Below are 24099 nucleotides of genomic sequence, written 5' to 3'. Positions count from 1 at the left end.
ATTGATAAGTAATGCTGCTGCCTGAGATTCTGTCTGAATTTTTGATTTAAACATTACTAAGAAGATCATTAGTCACCTTTAGGAGGAACAGTGGAAGGAAAAGGGACAAAGAAAAACCTACATCCCATTGTTCTTCCATACAACTGGGGAGATCGATTGAGACAGTCAAATCTGTGACTGCTAAGATCCAATTAATGGGATTTGTTTTGTGAAGTCGAGTAGGCAAGTGTTGGGTGATCTAATTATGAAACACAGAAAATCTGTAAGAATGAAAAAAACCAAAAGGGACTGCAGGACATCTCAACGTAATTATGAATAGTTCCCAGCCATCACATCTTGAAAAGTTTTTTTTGTGTTTCTTTGACTGATTACCGTGATGCATGAAGCCATTATTACACAGTCCAACGCCGAGTGTGACCGCTTCCTCCCTGGTCTGGCAGTCTCCCTAGCAACAAAATGACATTTTTACACCTCAAGAGATTTCCTTTCGAAAACAAATGCTTGTGATTACAAGTCTAAATTTAGACAGTGCTCTTTGTTGCAAACAATAACCTCAACAGAAATGGCAAAGGGTCTCCATTGAGGTTTCAAAATAGCAAATCCACAGCTATGAATACTCGCAAAGGAAGTCAGGATAAGAAAGAACCCGTCTGGAGGCAATTATCTAAAGTTCACTTACAACCATGGTACCAGCCATAAACAAATTACTTCAGATAAAACAGCTGACTTACATTTTGGTTTCTGATGCAAAGTTTATTTTTAAATAGTAGACACCCAGTTTTTAAAACAGATGTGCCACAAACAGCCCTTCCCGTGAACATGAGGCCAGCGTTTTGTCAGTAAATTGTTCAGAAATGATACCCTCTGGGTGTTATCTGAATGGTCATGACTAATTCCTGGATAAGTCAGAATTTCATAGAAAAATAAAATCACGGGTGCAAAAATAACATTTGGCTATTGATAGCTAATGCTGATCAATGGACAAAAAGAATAACCCCACATTCTGACAGTGTCATGTTAGAAAATGTAGAGAGACTATTGGATTTTTTTTTGTTTTCATACTTCATCCCTTCAAAAGGCATTGCAGCACTGGGCTACAATTAAAAGTGCACCAATGATTACTGATGTCCTAAACTCGCGGTAAAACAGCAGCTAGAGGCATACTTGATCTTGACCACGTGGCACAAGTTGATTTACTACTTAAGTAGCTGCAACACAGCAAAACGTCTTTCATGCATATTTCAAAAAAACGGAATGCTTCTGAGTCATCCCAAACAAGGTGAAAGCACCAACTTTTTAAACATTGGTGGATGCACAATTACCTCTGTGAAGTGCAGGAAAAAAAACTTTGCAAAAAGCTGCACAACAAGTCACCAAAACAGTCTCGTGTGTGAATTCAGACCCGTAACAATTTCCAGATGTCAGTCATGCTGCCTCAGAGAGGCCCCTAGCCAGAAATGAAAAAGGGGAAAATGTGAAAAGTTTACCCTGACCTTTCCCTTCTCGCTGACAGGAATGAAGCCTGGGAGAAGCCAATGCCCATCTTACTGCTTAACATACAGAACTAATGACTTTCACAGGGCAGAAGGAGGCCATTCAGCCCATCAATTCTGCACTGACCACAATCCCACTGAAGCCCCACATCTGTAACCCCACACATTTACCCTGCTAATCCTTTGATGCTATGGTCAATTTAGCAATGGCCAATCAACCTAACCCGCACATCTTTGGGCTGTGAGAGGAAACTGGAGGAAACCCACGCAGACACAGGGAGAACATGCAAACTCCATACAGACAGTGACCCAAGGCTGGAATGGAACCTGGGTCCCTGTTGCTGTGAGGCAGCACTGCTAAAACTGTGCCACCGTGCCACCCTATGTTACAAGGAATGTCCAAAACTTGGGAGGCCAAACTGGTAGCAAGTGAAATTAATACTCTCACCCCTCAACAAGTGTGACCCACCCAGATGAGAGCCAATCCATGGCTTATAAAGGAAATTAGAGAGTACCCGATCAAAGAAAGAAGCATACAAATTGGCCAAGAAAAATAATAGGTCTGAGGATTGGGAGCAGTTTAGAATTCAGCAAAGAAGGACCAAGGGATTGATTAAGAAGGGGAAAATACAGTACAAAAGGAAGATTGCAGTGAACATAAAGACTGACACTAAGAGTTTCTATAGATATGTGAAGGCAAGTGTAGGTCCCCTACAGACAGAAACAGGGGAATGTATAACAGGGGACAAAAAAATGACCAAGCAACTGAATACATACTTTGGTTCTGTTTTCACAAAGAAGACACAAATCAGATGTCAGAAATGTTAGAGAATGCAAGATTTAGTGAGGAGGAAGAAATGAGGGAGACCAATACTAATAGAGAAATGGTGCTGGGAAAATTGGTGACATTGAAGGCAAATAAATCCCCACAGTCTGACATCCCAGAGTACTTAAGTGGCTCTAGAAATAGTGGATGCATTGGTGGTCACCTTCCAGGATTTCATAGACTCTGGAACAGTCCCTGCAGATTGAAGGGTAGCAAATGTCACTCCAATATTCAAAAAGGAAGGTAGAGAGAAAACAGGGAATTACCAGTAAGCTTGTCAGTAGTGGGGAAAAGTCTTGAATCCATTATCAAGGACTTTATCACAGAGCATTTAGAAAGCAGTGGCAGGATCAGACAGAGTCAGCTTGGATTTATGAAGGGGAAGTCATACTTGACAATTCTGTTGGATTTCTTTGAAGATGTAACTAGCATAGTTGACAAGGGGGAGCCAGTTGATGTGGTATATTTGGACTTTCAGAAAGTGTTTGACAAAGTCCTGCATAAGAGATTATCATGCAAGATTAATGCACGTGGGATTGGGGAAAGTGTTTTGAGATGGATAGAAAACTGTTTGGCAGAGAAGAAACAAAGAGTAGGAATTAATGGGTCCTTTTCAAATTGGCAGGCAGTAACTAGTGGGGTGCCACAGGGATTGGTGCTGGGGCCCCCAGTTGTTCACAATATATATTAATGATTTGGATGAGAGAACAAAATGTAACATCTTGAAGTTTTGCAGATGATACCAAGTTGAATAGGAGACTGAAATGTGACGAGGATGCAGAGATCCTTCAGAATGTGGACAGGTTGGGTGAGTGGACTAATCAATGGCAGATGCAGAATAATTTGGATAAGTGTGAGTTATTCACTTTGGAAGCAAAAACAAGGCAGCAGACTGTACCTGAATGGCTGTAAATTGGGAGAGGGGAGTATGCAGCAGGACCCGGGTATCTTTGTGCATTGGTCACTGAAGGTAAGCGTGCAGGTGTAGCAGACAATAAAGAAGGCAAATGTTGGTCTTCATCCTTTGAGTAAAGGAGCAGGGATGTGTTGTTGCAATTATACAGTGCCTTAGTGAGGCCACACCTGGAGTATTGTGGGCAGTTTTGGTCTCCTTTTCTGAGGAAGGATGTTCTTGCTCTCAAGAGAGTGCAGTGAAGGTTTACCAGGCTGATTTCGGGGATGATGGGGCTGATGTATGAAGAGAAATTGACTAGGTTAGGATTATTTTTACTGGAGTTCAGATGAATGGGGTGGGGGTCTCGTAGAGACTTATTAAATTCTAATAGGACTAGACAGGGTAGATGCAGGGAGGGTATTCCCGATAGTGGGAGAGTCCAGAACCAGGGGTTACAGTCTTTGGATTCAGGGTAGACCATTTAAGACAGAGGTGAGGAGACATTTCATCACCCAAAGAGTGGTGAGCCTGTGGAATTCATTACCACAGGAAGTAGTTGATGCCAAAATATTGAATGTATTCCAGAGGCAGCTGGGTATAGCACTTGGAGCGAAGGGGATCAAAAGGTTATGGGGAGAAATCAGGATTTGGCTATTGAGTTGGATGATCAGCCATGGTCGTAATGAATGGCGGAGCAGGTTCGAAGGGCCAGATGACCTCCGCCTACTCCTATCTTCCATGTTTCTATGAATCTATGAGCAAGCAATGGCAAAGAGTCCAATCATTCAACTCTCCTGCAAATCCATTTCACCATGCTACATTCTTGTGGCTTTCAGAATGTGCTCACTTACAGGGTATAATCCCAGAAAAAATAATAACTAATTAAGATGCCACAAAAGTTCAAGAAACCAGTGAATATTACATCTGGTCCTTTTTCTGGAGGCAATTTTCTCCCAGTCATATGGCTGGCACCATGGTACCCCCGCAGTGCCAGCACACAAACAAGAACATGGGAGAGTCAAGCTGTTCCCAGTCAGCAACCAATACGCTCAGCTAGATGTGATGACTCGGATTCTACTGGAGCATGTCATCTCAAAGTGGACTCTGTTACACTATTAAGCTCGCCATTCCGTTAAAAAAAAATTGCAAGTTCGAGGCAAATTTCCTGGAGTGCAAACTGATAACAGGGCATCTCACACCTTCATTAATGGCAGATCAACAGTTCACAATAGCTAATAGGAATTAACAATTGAGAAAGAAACAGGAACGATGGGGAGGAATTAAAATTAAGGTCTAAAAAATAAATAAAAGGAAAAGAAAGATTAGACTAAGAGGAAGAGAACAGAGACAAAAGGTAAATAAGGATACCTAACAATTATGAAATAAGATTAAGTAGTTGCACCTGTTTCCCTCAAGCAGTGGCTGTGTCATTGAACTTGCCATAATTTTAATGGCTGAATCTGATCTGGTCTCTCTTCTTTCTTCTCTCTGCTCATTCACTTTCCCAGTAGACACTTGTGTGTTAGAAGTCTCATAACACCAGGTTAAAGTCCAACAGATTTATTTGGTAGCAAACACCACTAGGTTTCACAGCGCTGCTCCTTCATCAGGTGACAACGGAGCAGCACTCCAAAAGCTAGTGGCGTTTGCTACCAAATAACTCTGTTGGACTTTAACCTGGTGTTATCAGACTTTTTGTTGTATTTACCCCAGTCCAATGCTGGCATCTCCACATTGTGTGTATTCTCCCATGGCTAACATGAAGAGCAGGCTGTATCCCATCATTCAACTGTTAACAGTGTGTTAAAGTTCTCGTATATTAAAATCAGAACTAGGGACAGCACGGTGGCACGGTGGTTAGTACTGCTGCTTCACAGCGCCAGGGACCCAGGTTCAATTTCTGCCTCGGGTGACTGTGTGGAGTTTGCACATTGATCTGGTTTCCTCCCACAGTCTAAAGATATGTGGGTTTGGTTTTTGATTTGATTTATTATTGTCACATGTATTAGCATACAGTGAGAAGTATTGTTTCTTGCACACTATACAGACAAAGGATACCGCTCATAGAGAAGGAAATGAGAGAATGCAGATTATAGTGTTACAGTTATAGCTAGGGTGTAGAGAAAAATCAAGTTTGATGGGTCAATTTAGGATGGCCATAGTGTCAGGGGATTAACAGGCTAAATATGTGGGGTGACAGGAAATAGGCCAGAGTGGGACCGTGTTTGTGCAAACCCAATGGGCCGAATGGCCTCCTTCTGCACTATAGGGATTCTTTGATTTTATTGAGATCAAGATATTTCAGAGCCCAGAACACTGAAATAGAGTGAAAAATAATCATCATTAAAAAAACCACAGGTTGGGAGAGAACATCTTTCTTGTCCTCTTTCAATTATTCCTTACCTGCAATAGGAGCCAATCGATCAACTTGCTTGCTGGCACCACAGACTTGTAGGTTTTCAGGTGATGATCTCGGTCTCTGCATTTAATACAAGATGATTTTTCTCTGATTAGTTCTACACGTTGCTTGGATCTGGAGTAGTTTCACCAGAACTGACTAATAAATTTTCCTTCAAGTTGAAAAGGGGTTCATTTAAATATTGATGCACTCGAGATTAAAGCTTCAAGTGTCTTACAGGCTTGCAATTAGCACTAAAATCAAATGGCAAGTTTTAAACTACAAGGAATCGCAGCACAAATTGCGCCACTATGTGAGCAGGGGAAGTCAAATTCATTGGATACTGGAAATATGTGGCTCTGCAAGGTTCCAAATTTAGTGAAAACTCTATTCCTGCTTTTATTTAAACTGCTCTATAAATTAGGTCCAATCTGGAACCTTTATTTTCAGAAATTCAAGCTAAGTGATCAAAAAGAACCACCATTTCTCAGCAAAACGTTTGCAAAATCTGGGTAGGAGAGTATCAAATGACATTTAACGGAAGTAAATATTTAAGGAATTCATGCCAATGACATTCTGTTTAAGGAAAATAAATTCTCTGTTCAAGTGTTTGTTTCCTTTGCTAATGAAATAACACTACTGAACTACACATGGAGATAGCATGGTTTACAAAGCAAAGCATTCTGTACTGAAAGAATGGACTCTGCTTACTTAATGGAAAGCCTTTACCGACTCCAGTACCAACACTTTACCGATTTCATTCTCGTGTAAGTCAAGGAACTTTTACTCTAATGCACAAATAGTCAACAGTACTGAAGTTTAGCACACATGATATATGCTTTAATCGCTTAAACATGAAGCATAAATTACTTGGTCTCATTTCCCCCAAGCCCTCTGTCATCCCCTAATTAAGTTGCAATTTTGAAGAGCTCATCATGAATAGCAGACAGAACTTATCCAAACTGTCATAACAGAACATTCTTGATGCTCAATGGTTGTGAAAAATCAGAATAATTTATAGGCAGGACGACCTAACAAAACTGGACACAGGATGATTAGATCAGTGTTTATCAAATGGAAAAGGGCAATATTTGAATGACGCAATCTTAAAGATCTTAAAAGTCTGTGCTTGAATCGCATTGCAAAGCACTGGAGGCATTACATCAAGCAATTGCATCGTATTGTCAATGCATCATACTGGGAGCTTTACTCATGTCCCATTACTTCATGATGTTTTTGGAAGTTTCACTTCCATGCACAAAAGCAAATTCACAGTCGCAAAGAAATCAAGATTCAACTGAAAAGTTAGGTCAGTCATGTACAAGGTTGTTTGTTCTTCCCACTCAATGACTGACAGATGCTCAAAAAATCAAGAAAAATAATTGAAATTGCACAACTCACTTTATCACAGGAGTGAAGAGGCAGTGCAATCGACAGTACAGTCTCACACCCTGTCAAGAAAAGAGTAAGATCATTTATATGCAAAATGGTGTGCTTCCCTTAATTTTATTCAGAAATGTACAATACTCCATCTGTATCCAACAGTTGCCAAAAGGGATTATTCCACAAGCTCCTTCAACACACAGCATGCAACTGCCAGAGGCTAAGAAAGTTTCACAAAAACGTCACTCTAGTGAAAGAGCAATACCTTAGACATGATATCTTCCATCTCACTTCTGGGTTTGTAGGTTCCATCATCGTACCGAAACCTATAGAGTACCTGCTCATTTTTGAAATGGTGCTTGTCAGACACTGAAACATAAAAATGCCCATAAAAGATAAAGTTAAGATTACATAATGCATCATCACTTGTCCATAAATCCCAAAATGACTTTCAAGTCGACTAACACCAGAAATGGAATACTGATGTATTACTAATAAAGTCGAATTTCTTGGAATAACAGTGCAATTTAAAATACAACTTGTATTTATTGATGGCTATTAATGTTGTTAAAAAGCCCCAAGGCACGTTACAACAGCATCATCAAATCAAATTTGACACCAAGCCAAATAAGGTAATATTTGGACAAATTATGAAAAGCTTGGTCGAGGAAATAGGCTTTAAGGTGCATCTTAAAGGATGAGAGAGGGATGGAGAGGTGAAGAAGAAATTCCAGGGCTTCAGACTCATGCCTTGAATGAATGGTGAAGCAGTGAGAGCTGTGGAGGTCAGGTCATTGAAAGAGAAAGATAGGCTCTTGGTTGGTAATTTGAGAAATTTAGCAGCCATAATTGAATGGCAGAACAGACTCGATGGGCTGAATGGCCTAATTCTGCTCCTATACCTGATGGTCTTAAGGCATGAATGGTGGAAAAATGGAAATTGAAGATGCACAAGAGATCAGCAATGGAGGAGTGTAGAATTAGCACCAAATCGTAGGAGGCCAGAGATTGGAAAGGATGAGGTAATGAATGGATATTAAAATTGATAGCAAAGATCTAAATTTAAAGCCACCATTTCTAAATGTAGTAGCTTAACTTCAGGCGTTCTATATTGCAAAGTTGCTCATCTCTGCATGGAGCAGTGTCAATGTGCAATGACATTCCTCAGTGGAGGCAAGTTCAGATTGAATTATTAAACACCAATTACATGCATATGAAGAGAATGTATTCCAGATGACTCTGTTCAGGCAAAAAGGTAAAATGCTTTCGTGTCTCTCTGCCTAATGGTGCGATTGTGTTAAAGTATCAAACACTAATTTAAAAGTATCAAACTCTAACAAAAGGCTCTGGACGTAGCCCAATCCATCATGCAAACCAGCCTCCCATCCATTGATTCTATCTACACTTCCTGCTACCTTGGCAAAGCAGCCAGCATAATTAAGGACCTCATGCACCCAGGACATTCTCTCTTCCACCTTCTTCCGTTGGGGAAAAGATACACAAGTCTGGGGTCACGTACCAACCAGCTCAAGAACAGCTTCTTCCCCGTTGCTGTCAGAGTTTTGGACAGACCTACCTCGCATCAAGTTGATCTTTTTCTATACCCTAGCTATGACTGTAACACTACATTCTGCACTCTCTTGTTTCCTTCTCTATGAATGGTATGCTTTGTCTGTATAGCATGCAAGAAACAATACTTTTCACTGTACACTAATACATGTGAAATCATAAATCAAATCAAACCAAACCCTATTATGGGGGGACGTAACTAGTGTACGTACGAGTAGAATGTGAAGCATGAAACTTACGACCGAGCCCTCAAAATCTGCACCCGTATCCTCAAAACTCTCACTGATTCCCCCATTCTTATTCACATATTAGACACAAATAAATATGTTGTCTGAAGAGGAATAGGAAATAATTTATGAATTATTTAACAGTAGTTTGAAGTTGAAAATTCTACATTCTGTTCCCCTCTGCCTTAAGGGCACATTTCTAAAGCTTGCTTATAATTGTTAACTTTGAACCTTGCGGCAACTTTTCATGATTACTATGTAATGTCATATCACGTAGGGATATGGGGGTAGGGCCTGGGTGGGATTGTGGTCAGTGCAGACTCGATGGGTCAAATGGCCTCTTTCTGCACTGTTGCGTTTCTATGATTCTATGCCTTTCAAGTTGGAAAATCATTGACATGGATCCTCAGCATTCATCCATTACCCAATACAATGAATAACAGTTTGATTTAGTCACTTTTCATCTTGCTACTTGTGGGATATAAACACACATGGGTATGAATGCAAGTTCAAGTGTGCAATTAGAATCACGTTATTATAGTGTTAAAATCAATGGAAATTAAAATTGAGTATGGTGTAGAATTGAGATCAAAGTCCCAGCCAATTTCCCATCATATGGGTTCAACTGAAATCGTAAGAAGCAGATGTATGAGCCTGTACTGTGTGAATGTGTTCAACTGAGCATTGGAAGGGAGAAAATTGGTGTTAAAAGTATTATCCACATTATACACCTTACAAGATATTTTACTGATATATTCACAAGAATACGTGTATGACTGCAACATGAAGAGGTATTCAAAAAACACTGCATTTTGCAGAGACTGAGAAAAATATTTTATTTTCCAATGGAAGCACAATTTTTATGCATTTTGTAACAACTGGAGTGAATCTGACAACTGGAGTTTCTAAGCTTTCCCTTTAAGAGAAGGTGTATTCACTCATTGCCAGTAAAATTTGTCCAGTTCATTTGAGATGGATCATTTCAAGGCACATCATTAACAGCTGCCTTGGACCCAGAAGAATAGCACAACCTTCCTTTGCAATGCATTTTAAAACTTTGCATGAATGTACTCACCATGATGAATGATGCCATTCTCGAGCAACGCTTGACCCAGATTCACGCCTTCCTCGGTTTTACTGATCTCTCCTATTTCCATCAGCCAGGAAACAAACTCACTGGAAAAAGAAAACATTGCCAAGAATTTCATACAATTAGCATAAAAGACAGGCAAGTAGTTATCTCCAGTGTGCATGACTGCTACAAATGCACTTATTAACGCACATACAGCTTACATTAATACAAAACTTCATTTCCAATGTTGATAGATAATCTGATCAAAAACTGCAATTTGTAGAAGCCTCAAGGTATTAAACAAATTACAGCCTGTCATAAATGAGAACTTTGCTTAAAACTCTCAAAAGTCTATTATTTTAATTGGATAATTAAAAATTCATTTAAACGAAGCCTATGTAGTAAATTTGTTTTTGTAAAGTGAATGTCCTCAGTCAACAGGCAAGCTACTGTAGCCCTAAAACTTATTTTTATTGAAGTTACATGTTCCTTTCAGAGAGCTACTTGTCATCTAAAAGTACATAAACCCAAGATTTCCTTTGGCACAATTCATAAGCTCTGACAAGTGCCTAATTCTTTAATAGTTGAGGCTTCTTTTATGTTGAATTTGGTCCACAGCCAGGCAACACTTTTTTCGAGTCCAGAAACAAAATTTCACTTTTCATTTGTGTAAATATCACCCTTCTGCACACAGCTCACAGTGACTGCAAGCATGCCCAAATTACCTCCATAGAATAAACACTTCACAATTTAAATAATATTTAAGGCTTGCTAAAATAGTCGTCTCAACATTTCAAATCAGGTTGCTCAACTGCGCAAATTGTGGTGAATCAGAACAGGGCACTTAGACAGAAAGGAACAAGTTTATACTGTCAGCAGTTATCATGCACAGGATGAAGTGTACTGAGGTCACAGACAGGTATTAGGTGAATATTAAAGCTAGTTGATGTTGTCATTATTAGAAAGTTTGTGCCCGATTTTACCAAAAATTCGTGCCCATTTTCAGGCGTGAAATCACGGTAAATCTGGGCGTTGGGCCTGCAACACCATCTGCACCCGAACCCAGGCAGATCGCGCCTTTACTGACACCCGATTTGAGTGTGGATCCAGTCCATGCCCCAATCGGGCGGCATGACGAATTAAATGCATTAGCATGCATTTAAATCGACTTAATGAACCGTGTGCCCAACTCTACCCCCAAACCCCAGTTTACCATCTTTGGATCCGTTCCGGATCTGCACTGCTGTCCACCTGCAGAATAAAAATCCAAAAGAGGATTCCTGTTCTGTAGGGGAATCTCTGAAGCCCATCCTCCTCGAACACCCTTTGCAATCCCTGCGCTAACCATCCCGGCAGACCCTCCCCACCCCCGCGATCTGAGCCCCCAGGAGGCAGACCCCCACCCCCACGCACGATCGGACCCCCCTGGAAGGCAGGGCCCCCTCGGCAGAGCACAGCCCTCGGGAGGCAGCCCCCCCCACCCCAGGTTCAGATGGATCTCTGGCTGGGGGGTGGGGGGGAGAGGAGGTGGTGGAGATTCTTCCAAGTCCATCCTCCACCATCACCCCCCAACCAGAGATCCATCTGAGCCCACCCTCTCCCCATTTCCAGCAGAAGGCCAGGAAGGTGCTGCAGGCTGTCCAACGAGTGCAGAAAGAAATCTCACAATCTCCAACAGGACTTTAACCTGGTGCTGTGAGACTTCTTACTGTGTTGACCCCACTCCAACGCCGACAACTCTAATGAGTGCAGGTCAGAAGGATGGTGGAGGGACAGCAGCAATCGAGGTAGGTTGGGGGTGTGCTCTGCCTGGGGCGGGGGGCCTGCCTCCTGGTCTGATCATGGCTCATCTCTTCCCCACCACACCCAACTCTCTCTGTTTTGTCTTTCACACCCGGGCGCACTGTTTCAATTTTTCTCGAACTGCGCATCCGCAGTTCAGACCGGACTGGGGCTGGCAAAAAGCACATGCGTGCGCTGGAATGAGGATTATGGGCTCAGATCCATTTTACGTCCAGATCCAGCACTTAGCCTCCGATTGGTAAAATCTGGCCCTTTGTTTCTTTTAAAACAAAGTAATGCATTTGGAGCAAACAGGAGAACATGTATTCCATTGATGGTGTAATTTAAACATAGAAACTAGGAGCGAGAGTAGGCCGCGGCTGATCCACAATAAAAAAAAACAAATGCACATGGGATGCAGGGTCATTTGACAAAGTGGATTCAAAATTAACTCAGTTGCAGGAGACAGAGGCTGCCTTAGTGACTGGAAGCCAGTATCCAGTGGCATACCACAGGGATCTGTGCTGGGTCCCCTATTATTCGTCATTTATATAAACAACACAGATGACTCCGTGGGGGATAGGATTAGCAAGTTTGCGGATGACACCAAGCTTGGCTGGGTGGTTAACAGTGAGGTCTTGGGCTGCAAGAGGATGTTGATGAGATGATGAAATGGGCAGATAAGTGGCAGATGGAACTTAACCCTGAAAAGTGTGAGGTGATAAGGAGGCACTCAGTGAACTATATGATACTAGAAAGTTCTGTGGAACTTGGCGTGTTTGTCCACAGATCAATGAAGGCAGAAGGGCATGCTAGAAGGGTGGTGAAAAATGCACATGTGATTCTTGCCTTTATCAATCAAGGAACAGATTTCAATAGCAGGGAAGTCATGTTGAAGTTATACAGAACCTAGGTGAGGCCACAGCTAAAGTACTGTGCAGTTCTGGTCACCACATTATCACAAGTATGTGATTGCAGTGGAACAGGTGCAGAGGAGGTTCACCAGGATGCTGCCTGGAATGGAACACTTAAATTATAAAGAGAGGATGGATAGATTTGGGTCATTTTCATTGAAGCAGAGAAGACTGAAGGGTGACTTAATCAAGGTGTATAAGATTATGCAGGACATGAACACAGTGGGTAAGGAGTAGTTGTTCTCCTTAGTCGAAGGGTCAGTCATGGGAGGACACAGATTCAAAGTGAGGGACAGGAGGTTTAAAGGGGATGTGAGGACAAACCTCTTAACCAGATGCTGGTGACTGCCTGGAATGCACTGCCTGGGAGGGTGGTAGAGGGTGATTGCCTCACATTCTTTGAAATGTATCTGGATGAGCACTTGGCACATCATTACTTTTGAGGCTTTGGGATAAATGGGATTTGGTGGGTGGTCAGGTCTTTCACAATTTTCAGTGCCAACTCGAGGGGCTGAATAGCTTTATCTGCACTTTATGATTCTATGATTCAATGCCATATTCCCGTTTTCTCCTTGTTCCCCTTGATGCCATTAAAATGTAAAAAGATCTCTCTTTCTTGAGCACATGTAACGACTTGGCTTCCACAGCCTTTTGCGGTAGAGAACACTACAAGTTCACTACTCTAAGTGAAGACATATTTCCTCACTTCAGTCCCAAATGGTCTACCTGTATCCTGAGACAGCCCATACTAAGATTTTGATCTCTTTATTTGAGGTACTGATTTGGTTCAAGATGTAGGGGCAACCTCTACTTAAATGTTTAATCCAAGTTAATTGTGTAATTTCTTTACACAAATATTCAGTTAAAAATTCAAAGATTAATTAATGCACAAATGTAAGTAATATATTAGAATTGGCAGCAGAGGAAAAAAAAACACACGTATCTTAGGTTCTTGCAATATATGAATGAGATCATGAACGATGCAGTTCTAAGAGTGTCTTCCGCTTGTGCAACAAACAACTGTAATTCATTATCTACCATGATTAAACACTAGGGATCTTTCATAATTTGAATCTAATGTAATTGGCAAGATAGCCTGTGAGCAAGTTGTACTTTAAGAAGCAGATAGGAACAACATATTATCACATTCGGCAGAATACATGTAATCTATAAATGTAGTAGGTTTCATTTATTAAACAACGCTACTTATGATTGTAAGAGGACCTGGATACATATGCAATTAGCCAAGGTAAAGTATTCAATTGTTTTCACTGCACTTTTTAAGTCAGTGTAATGGAAAATATGTAGCTTTGTAACACCATTCAATCTGCATTCAGAGCCCAGCTTAGTCAAAAATGATTAATTATTGTAGCTTAAATAGTAGATAGCAATGTCTGCGCAATTAGGGCCCATCAAATTATATCTGATTTGGCAAAGCAAAATGAAGTCGACAGGAAATCAAGTGTAAAGTCTTTCAAGTTGCATGAATAGGACATGAAAATTGATGTTGCCTTACTTGCCAAAAAAGCACTTTTGGACAATAGACAGCTTTCTCCTCCGGTCCTTTATAAGATTTCCTTTCTTGCTCATCATCATGTGATAGAGCTTCTCTCCCTTCTCCGAGATCATGACATACGCATCACGCTCCATGCCCAACTTGAGACCTTGAAATCAAAGGTTAGAGAACATCACACGACCAATTCAAAGAACATTCTTGGCAGTGAATTAGTTCAGTCCATGCATTGTTTAAAATGGGAAACTAATTAAGTATTCAACTTAGGCTGTAATACCTTTGAATACAAATGAGCAGTGCTTTTTTTTAAATTATAGCTTTTGAGTCCATTTGGTGCAATCACTGCACAGCAACACGAAACAAAAACAGTTAGTCCCACCAAGCAGTGATAAGTAAATACACAGTTAGATATAGGGAAAGTTCCCTTCACGATGTCACCAATGTGCCAGCACTTGCCTCCAAAGAACAAACTGCATGATAATCAAACTCATTATACTTCAAAAGTTCTATACAGTTTCTGACTTATAAAACAAGTCCAAACAGTTTCTCTTCATCATTCAGCCTTCCAAGAGAGGCAATACAAAGACCTCCTCTGACTCTAAATGATATCCACGATCAAACAGTTGGATTATTGGCAGAAAAATATAAGTGCAGGTGAAAAGAAATGCAAAAAGTTAGCCCGACAAGTTAAAATTCCTCACCAGGATCCAGATTTAACATTTATCAATGAACAAGCTTGATGTTTGGCAATGAACTTCCAATGTCCAAAATATCAAGGTGGCAACATCAAACCAGCAACTCTGTCTGTCTGTTCCTCATGCTGAAAGTCCGTGCCTACCAATATTTCTCATAAAACAAAGAATTTGGAAAAAAACTGCTGAAAATCTTTAATCTGAGGGCCAAGATTGAAGACAAGGAGACAGTGGTGCAGTCACTGAAATGGAAATCCAGAGACCCAGGGTAATGCTGTGGGCACCTGGGTTCAAATCCCACCATGGCAAGACGGTGAAACTCAAATTTGATAAAAATCTGGAATTAAAAGTCTAATGACAATCATGAAATCAACCATTGTTGATTGGATGTAAAAACCCATCTGATTCACTAACGTCCTTAAGGGAAGGAAATCGGTTATCCTAACCTGACCTGACCTACATGCAACTCCAGACCCACAGCATTATGGTTGACCTCAAAATGTCCTCAGGGATGGGCAATAAGTGCTGGCCCAGCCAGCGACACCCACGTTCCATGAACAAATTTAAAAATGTCTATCTCCTGCTGTGTAACAATACCGTGACCTACCATTTGGATATGCATACTTTAATCAGAAAGATGATGGCAATATGCTTATACCATTTGTGATAAGCTAGTCTCATCAGGTTGCCTAGGTGATGCTCATAAGAACTTTGTCTCACATAGCATGACCCTAACACCTTCATCTACCAGTTATCTGAATTAACTTATAACATACAGGACAGATATCAGAGGTGGGTTCATTACTCAGAGTAGTAAGGGCGTGGAATGCCCTGCCTGCAACAGTAGTAGACTCGCCAACATTAAGGGCATTTAAATGGTCATTGGATAAACATATGGATGATATTGGAATAGTGCAGGTTAGATGGGCTTTAGATTGGTTTTCACAGGTCTGCGCAACATTGAGGGCCAAAGGGGCTGTACTCCACTGTAATGTTCTATGTTCTATGGTGGGCTGTCAAGGAAAGGAAACATTGCATGCTTGTCCTCTTTGGGGTCATGTGACTGAGGATACATGCCAACAATATAAATTTGAAACCAAATCAATCTTCAGTTGCAAACTCCAGTCTGAGGCCTGAGCCTGGCAACTTGACCTTTCTTGTGCAACTGTGGATACTTGACAAGCTGGTTGAGCTCACGAATGGAACATAACCATGTGAGTGAGTACCACCATCAGAACAACTTTGAGCTATATTGTATCTATTAACAAAGTAAGAACAAGAGCACAACCAGACAAAGAGAAAATGATCGAGTTAAAAATTAAGACAAATAATGCAAAGCTTGATTAGAGGTTGTTTTACAGAGTGCTTTAAAAGGGAAGCAGAACGGGAGAGGCAAAGAGATTGAGGCTGGGAACTTCAAAATGAAGAATGGAGTGATCGTCACTCCAGATTCTCTATTTAAAATTCATTTTATGGGACATGAGCATTGCTGGCCAGGCCAGCATTTATTGCCCATTACTAACTGCCCTCCATTTCCAAGGGCATTTGAGAGTCAACCACACTACTGTGGATCTGAAGTGACATGTAAGCCAGGCCAAGTAAGGATGGCAGATTTCTTTCCTTAAAGGGCATTAGTGAACCAGATGGGTTTTTACATCAATTGACAATGGTTTTCATGGTCATCATTAGACTTTTAATTCTAGTTTTTTACTGAATTCAAATTTCACCATCTTGCTCTGGTTTGCTAGTCTAGGGACAATAACTACTGTATGCCACTGCCTCCCCAAGTAGCGAGGCTTGTAGTGCTAAGTCCTCAGAGGCTGAATAAGCACAACGATGTATGAACATTAAAGGGAGTTAACAGGCCTGGACTCTGTCAACCTGCATATAAGCTCCCTGGATTTAGGCACATCAGGGTTACTTCTATGGAGAAAAGGGTACTCCCACCAAGCAAACAGCAACTCTTGTTATTTTCCCATGAGACTGAATTGGAAACTCAGTGTAGGGTTTTATCATGTGTCAAACATTCAACTGTTTAAAAAACACTTTATTGTTATGAATCTAACCTGATAAGTGCGACAATGACATCACAGCCTTGTGCTGAACCTTACAAATTTATATTGCGCTGAGCCTAACAAATAAGATGTCTCCCACCAATAAAGTTTCAAGATTACTGGCAGCTCTTCAACATGTGACTCTTGATGCCCATTTCAATCCCCACTTGCCTGGATGGGTGAAGCTCCAACAACGCAAGACACTTGTCATCATCCAGGACAAAGCAGCCCACTTGATTGGCACCACATCCACAAACATCCACGCCCTCCACCCCCAACACTCAGTGGTACTATCTACAAGATTCACTGCAGCAATTCACCAAAGATCCTAAAACAACACCTCCCAAACCCACGACCACTCAGCATCCTGACTTGGAAATGTATCACCATTCCCTCATAGTCACTAGGTCACAATCCTGGAATTTCCTCCCTAACAGCATTGTGGATCAACCCATGGCACATGAACTGCTGTGATTCAAGAAGGCAGCTCACCACCACCTTCTCAAGAGCAACTAGGAATGGGTAATAAATGCTGGCCAGCCAGTGACACCCATGTCCCACAAATGAATAAAAAAAAGGTTGGATTGGGAAGGGGCAGTGGGAACTGCAAATGTTGGCTGGTTATTTTCTGGGAGGAGCCATGCACATCAAATTTAGCACCTGGATTTCTAACACATCCACATCTAGCAAGCACAATTGTGAACAATCACAAAGGCAAGAATCTTGTTTTCTTTTCCCTGTTAGCCTAGGACACCGCCCCAACTGTTGCCTTGACTACAAGGAAAATGCACTGTAACTACTATCTAAAATGGTGTGCTGGAATTCAGAAGTCTCAATATTAATTCAATCAATATATTCAATCTATGCAAAAAGTTCATAGGAAAAAGAAAAAGAGCTTCATAATCCACTGAAATGGGATCACTTTGGGGGCAATGATCAAAACAGAAGACTGTGAAGCAAACTCTAAGCAACAAGCTGCTGTATTAATTTCCTTGATCATAGCAAAACTATTCCTTCTGGATATGGAGCCCTAATGGCAGGGCTCACTCTCAGAGTGGGGGCTAATCTATGGAGCACAGTGGCGCCAGCAATGGATACAAATCTGTACTTTCAGCACATTATTAAGATACGAGGCGCAGCACATTCAATGAAGCTCGAGTTCATTACAGCTAATGTTTATTTATGAACGAAGAGTCTTGAAAAGATTCATTCATCTCTTGTCTCTTCAGCACAGGTCAGGCGGAGAGGATATCGCCTATCTCTTTCATTGGCTCTTTTTAATGACAGGAAGTTTAATTTATTTAAGGCTCTGGGGAGTGTCTATGGTGTGCTATTTAGAATTGTATGTGCAGTTTTTGTCAATCTCACGCCCTTGTCATTTTTCTTTCCCCGGCATGTAGCCGCTACACTCCATCTTTGACACTTGGTTTTCAATCTCAGTGCATCACGGTTAGCTGCGGTCAGAGGTTTGTAAGTCATAAGAATCTAAGTACACAATGAACTCGAATGGCACTGAAAATTCCACTTTATTCATTCTCACTGTACACTGATAAGTTTCTAATCAGAGAAAAGAGTCCATGAAAATTAAAACATTTAAATCCTTCCTCTATTTGTCCTCCTTCATGCCCCCAATCTTTAGACGCAACTAGCAATGGGCTCTTTCAACAACTTAGTAAGAACATCTGATCCACAGGTTCTCTCAAACCTTTGGTTAATTTTGCTAATGCATTCAGGTAAAAACAGCAGTTAAGCCAGTTTCTGTTCTTACTAAAGCTGCATTCTAGACTTGCTTAGAATGACAATAGATATAAATGTCAAGGTTAACAACTGTCAACGTTCCCAGGAATCTGACAGAATGAAGGAACACATGAAAGGCTGTGGAGCAAACAAACATTCTTACATAAAAAAAACAACATTCATTCAACAGACAGAATTCAAGAACATAAAGCAAATGTAAGCAGTGCAGGGACCTTTGCGCACACGCATGCATGCACACACGTGCACACGCACACTATTTGTTCTCAAATCAAATCATTCTTTGTAAACTAGCCAGATACAGCTCCCTTATATTTCAACAAGTTCAACAAGTTTGTCAACCAAAGCCTGGATCTTGAACACAACAGACCATCACTATGTCACTCAACCAAGATCTTCTCCCAATACAGACAGCAAACTCCTCTAAAAAGAGCAATCATCTCTATTGTCCTACCCAGTTCATATGCTGGGGATGAACACCTTGAACCTTTGTCCTGTTCAACTTATTCAGTTTGAACTCATAAGCAAATACTCATTGCCAGATATGTGAATGAAGTCCTTTTAGTTTCAACCTGATCTTAGATCAGCATTCTAAGTTGACACATTAACTAAAACTCTGGCAGCAGGGTGACACAGTGATTAGCACTGCTGCTTCACAGCACCAGGGATCCGGGTTCGAATCCCAGCTTGGGTAACTGTACAGAGCGTGCACCCTCTCCACATGTCTATGTGGGTTTCCTCCAGGTGCCCTGGTTTCCTCCCACAGTCTGAAAGATATGCTGGTTAGGTGTATTGGTCATGCTAAATTCTCCCTCAATGTACCTGAACAGATGCCAGAGTGTGGCTACTTGGGGATTTTCACATTTCACAGTAACTTCATTGCAGTGTTTGTGTAAGCCTACTTGTGATAAATAAACGTTAAAACCTCTGCCACAGAGGGAGCTTATGCAATATATTGTTGTCCACAGTGTTTTACTGTGGGAGGCGAGTGAGTTTCGTTACCCCGGTGTTTTGTCCCAACTTAAAGGATTTCCAGCAGCAAGCCTTTGGGAATTTGCAAATAAACATGATTTTTTTTTATTAGCACACATTTGCTTGGGAGGTTTAAATGCGACATCTTAAAACGTAAAAATTAAACACAGATGAAGAAAAAAATCTGGAATTATTTCATTGTCTGTTGTAGCAGGACTGTAATTTCTGAGACAAATTGGTGCTTTAGATAGAGTAAAGTTGCCGTAATTCCGGATGCCCATCGGCTGCTCTCCCTTTTGAGCGGTAGAGCTGACTCCTGGTGATTAAACCTGAGGGTCATCACACTTCAGGCAAGGAGCAAGGTAGAGAGCCTTCATGAATAACCTCTGCTGGTACAGGAATTGAACTCATGCTGTTAGCATTACTCTACATCACTTACCAGCTGTCCAGCCAACTGAGCTAAACGTTGCTCTCCTCCAGCCACACAAAGTGGAACTCCAAACCTGATATCTAAACTATCAGCAAGATTGTTTACTTCTGCAACAGTGCCTAACTCTGCTCCCAAGCCTCAGTATCAACAAAACCCTCTTGAAGTTCTTTTGGGCCTTCAGGGACATCCATGAAAGGTCTATTCTATACAAACTCTAACTGCAGCACAGCCCACTCTAAGATTTGAGCATTGCATATCCATCCTTGTCAACTTCCTTGGGCTCTCTGCTGCCTAACTCAAGAATTCAAAATCTTCAGCTTTGCTTACAAATCACTGCATGCTCACACATAACAGTATCTTTGCAAACTTGGCAAGCCCTGCATCACAACCTGCTCTTTTCAGCTCTCCAATTTTAACCCTGTACTGGGCAGCAGAATTTTCAGTTGTGGAAGTCGATGTTTCATTACTTCTTCCATAACTTTTGCCTTTCCGCAGCTGTTGCGCCCTTTAGCACTTTCTCAAAATCTACCGGAATATCTTTGTAACAATACTCTTGGTCATCTTTCATACATGTTGCATCAATCAATTTGGAACCATCATTATTTTAAAATGCAAGTTATTGCTGGTGCATATTCTGTAACATGGTGCATGAACTTAGCCACTGAGTATAACAATAACTGAGGTCCTTGCCGTGTTTATTGCAGGTGGGACGCACAGATGGGTTGATGGACACACAGTTCATTAGCACAGTTATAATAACAGCTACATTTTAAAAGGTTGCACATGCCAAAAAAAATGAACATACCAATAAAGGAAATGTGCTTTCTTTGGCCAAGGTGTCAAGCTGCCTCAAGATCTGGACGATGTAGTTTTAGCCACACACAAATGCTGCACTTAGCCAACCTCTATATGGATACTTTCCTAGTGGGCAATGGTCCCGGGTGGGAATTCTACTTTTATTTGCTGGATAATATCTCCAACTGGAGACCATTTTAGGTTGCAAGGCCAATCATCAAAACATGTATGGTCCAGTTCTTACTAAAAATTTAACTGATTAACTTGGCCAATTTATGCAATGGTCTTCTGAATTCCCAACTGCTCGAGAGCACTTAGGGAATAAGGAACACTTTACATAATAAATGCATTTAGATCTCCACGTGTTTTCAATAATTTTAACATAGCTGCAGTCCATTAGCCTATCCCTGATTGGTTCCTCTCTTTCAAGGGTTCTAAAATTATTTGTTTAATGGCAGTATGCTTGAAAATGCAAAGCAAATGTTAAGCCAGATTTTATGGGTTCTGACAGAACTTCCCTGGTGTAGTTTGTATAGTTAAATGTTGAGCTGCTGTTTGCCAAGTCAGTTGCCAGAATGACATGGAAGTGGTACTCTTATTGACAGACACTTCAGTTTAACATTCAGTAAATGTAATTTTGTACAATGAGCCATTCTGAAACTCTTTAGTATGTGAAAAGCCTCTCAGTCACTGCTAAGCTACTTTTGGTTCCTCAATCTCCCCCATCCTATTTAACCTACAGCTAAAATAACAGAGAGAGATGATCTGGTCCTTAACCATTTTGCTGTGCACAATTTGGCTGCATAGATAGCGGCCATACTTCAATAATTAACCGTCAAGTAATTTTGCACAACTTGTGGATATCAATGTCATGATTTTAATACATATGATTTTTTTTCTATAATTTGACCAGAACATAAAACAAGGTTAAAGGGGAACCATAACAAAAACTGCTGAGAGAATTAGAAATATTCCCACAAATATCTGATGTAACTAGTCCCTTGAGCACTCAAAGACATAATCACGTCTAGGGTCACTATCATCAAACAGAACTACACAAATGCAAGCATATAAAAAATCCAGGTGAACATTAAAAAAAAAACAAAGGCTGGCAGGAAAATGACCGAAAGCTAGCCGGTGACAATTGCAAATCAATTTATTAACACAAAAATGTAAGAAAAAGATTAGAACAATAAGATGGCAATTGTCAATGAGGTTGAAAAAAAACAATAGTCAAAACACTAAATTGAAATATTATTTTACACCATAGTGCATTGGTGGGCATAAGAGTACTAGAGCGAGAGATGGAACAATCAAGAACAGAACACTTGCATTTGTGTGGCCTCTTTCACAACAATACACTATCCCACAGTGCTTCACAGTGATGGAGTACTTTTGAAGTGCAGACACCATTTTATGTTTGGAAATAGCAGCCAATTTGTAAAACAAAAATTGCACAGAATTTGACAAAAAGCCACGAGACAAATCGGCAAACAATTTGCATTGTGTGGTGTTCATACGGGAGGTCTTCAGTCTTCCTTACACAGAGGTGGTGCCAGAAGGCTGGAGAATTGAAAAACATTAGATCCTTGTTCACTAAAGAATGCAAGGCTAAGGGCAATAACTAGAGACTAGCCTGTTTACCTTCTGTAGTGAGGACATTTCTACAAAATTTGTTGGGACAAAGTTAATTGTCACAATGCAGGTTAATTAAGGAGAGCCAGCATGAATTTTTGAGGGGCAATTGTATTCACCTAACTTGCTGGAGTTTTTCAGAGGTAACAGAGAGGGTTCATGTGGGCAATGCTATCCACATGGATTCCCTGAATTTCCAAAAGACATTTGATACTGAGTCACACAAGAGACTTGACAGCTCATGGGAAAAAAACAGAAGTGGCAACATTTAATAAAACTTGGTGAGTGACAGGAATAGAGAACGATGGTTAGTAGATACCTTTCAGGCTGGAAGAAGATTTGTAGTGGAATTCCCTGATATTGGGACTCTTGCCTTACCTGATATACATTAATGATCCAGACCTTGATATATAGGTAGCAAGTTTAAAATGTGCAGACAATACGAAACTTGGAAGCACTGTAAACTGGGAGGAGGACAGTGCAGAAGTTCAAACAAACCACAACCAAGTTGGTGGAATGGGCAGATCGGTGGCAAATAAGGTTCAGTGCAGTGAAATGTGAGGCAATACATTTTGGTAGGAGGAACATGAAGAGACAGCATAAAATACACAGTACCACTCTGAAGGGGGTGCAGGAGCAGAGGAACCTGGATGCATAGGTGCATAAGCCATTGAAAAAGAGCCAAGATAGGTGAAGAGAGCAGTTAAAGTATACAGTCTCCTAAGTTTATTTATAATGGTAGAGAGTACAATAGCAAGATGCCAATCAGGTTCAGTTAGCTTAGTAAGCTGGAAGGCTAGTTTGTGATGCAGAGTGATGCCAACAGTGCGGGTTCAATTCATGAGATTATTCATGAAGGTCACCTTCTCAACCTTGCCAGTTGTCTGACGTGTGATGATCCTCACATTAAATCACCACCAGTCAGTTCTCCCCCTCAAAGGGAAGAGTAGCCCTTGGTCATCTGAGACTTTACCCTTTTATGTTGAAATTGTATAAGACCTCAGCTGGAGTATTGCGTACATTTCTGGAAGCTGCATTTTAGAAAGGATGTGAAGGTACTGGAGAAGAGATTTACGATAATGGTTCCAGGGATAAGGAACTTCATTCTGCAGTAAGATTGAAAAAAATGGGCTATTTTCCTTGAAGAGAAGGCAGAGGAGTGAGAAAGATAAGAGACTTGGAAAGTGTAGGCAGGGAGAAAGTGTTTGCACTCGAGAAATAACAAAGAATGAGATGGTACAGATTTGAAGTGATTGATAAAAGCAGCAAAAAAGTGGTAAGGGAACAAACATTTTAATACAGCAAGTGTTTAGGGTGTAGAATGCACTGCCAAGAGGGAACTAATAATTATTTGAAACAAAACAAAATCAGCAGGGCTACGAGACAAAGGCAGCAGAATGACACAAGGAGAAATGTTCATTCCGAGCTGGAGCAGGCATGATGGGCCGGATGGCCTCCTTCTACACTGTAACAAGTCTGCAATGCAGTCTTGTGGTGCATTGATAGTGTCTGTACCTCTGGGCCAAAAGCTCCAGATTTAAGTCCCACTTCAGAACTTGATGGGCAAACAAGGTGCATTTGTAACATGGCCAAGCAGCCTGTCAAACTTTCCAATATGCCCAATTTTAGATGTTGAAGAGCCAGAGGGCTTCCTGGTCTTTTAAAGTGCAGAAAATAAGGGCAAGGCCATTGCA

The 24099-nt window shown here is 40.9% G+C and overlaps 1 protein-coding gene across 1 annotated transcript in view; it reads right to left on the bottom strand.

Annotated features, from left to right (window-relative positions):
• The window catches only part of prex1 (phosphatidylinositol-3,4,5-trisphosphate-dependent Rac exchange factor 1), a 199186-nt gene that overhangs the window by 85909 nt on the left and 89178 nt on the right, over positions 1 to 24099 (bottom strand). Inside the window, exons 10-15 of the mRNA XM_080204930.1 lie at positions 14076 to 14223; positions 9867 to 9967; positions 7261 to 7364; positions 7014 to 7063; positions 5618 to 5693; positions 373 to 445 (exon numbers count right to left, since the gene is read on the bottom strand). Coding sequence (XP_080061056.1) covers positions 373 to 445; positions 5618 to 5693; positions 7014 to 7063; positions 7261 to 7364; positions 9867 to 9967; positions 14076 to 14223 — 552 coding nt within the window. The remainder of the gene's footprint in view (positions 1 to 372; positions 446 to 5617; positions 5694 to 7013; positions 7064 to 7260; positions 7365 to 9866; positions 9968 to 14075; positions 14224 to 24099) is intronic.

Source organism: Carcharhinus amblyrhynchos, chromosome 16, assembly GCF_965287045.1.
Source record: "Carcharhinus amblyrhynchos chromosome 16, sCarAmb.v2.hapA, whole genome shotgun sequence".
Lineage (NCBI taxonomy): Eukaryota > Metazoa > Chordata > Chondrichthyes > Carcharhiniformes > Carcharhinidae > Carcharhinus > Carcharhinus amblyrhynchos.
This window is presented reverse-complemented; position numbering and strand designations above follow the sequence as displayed.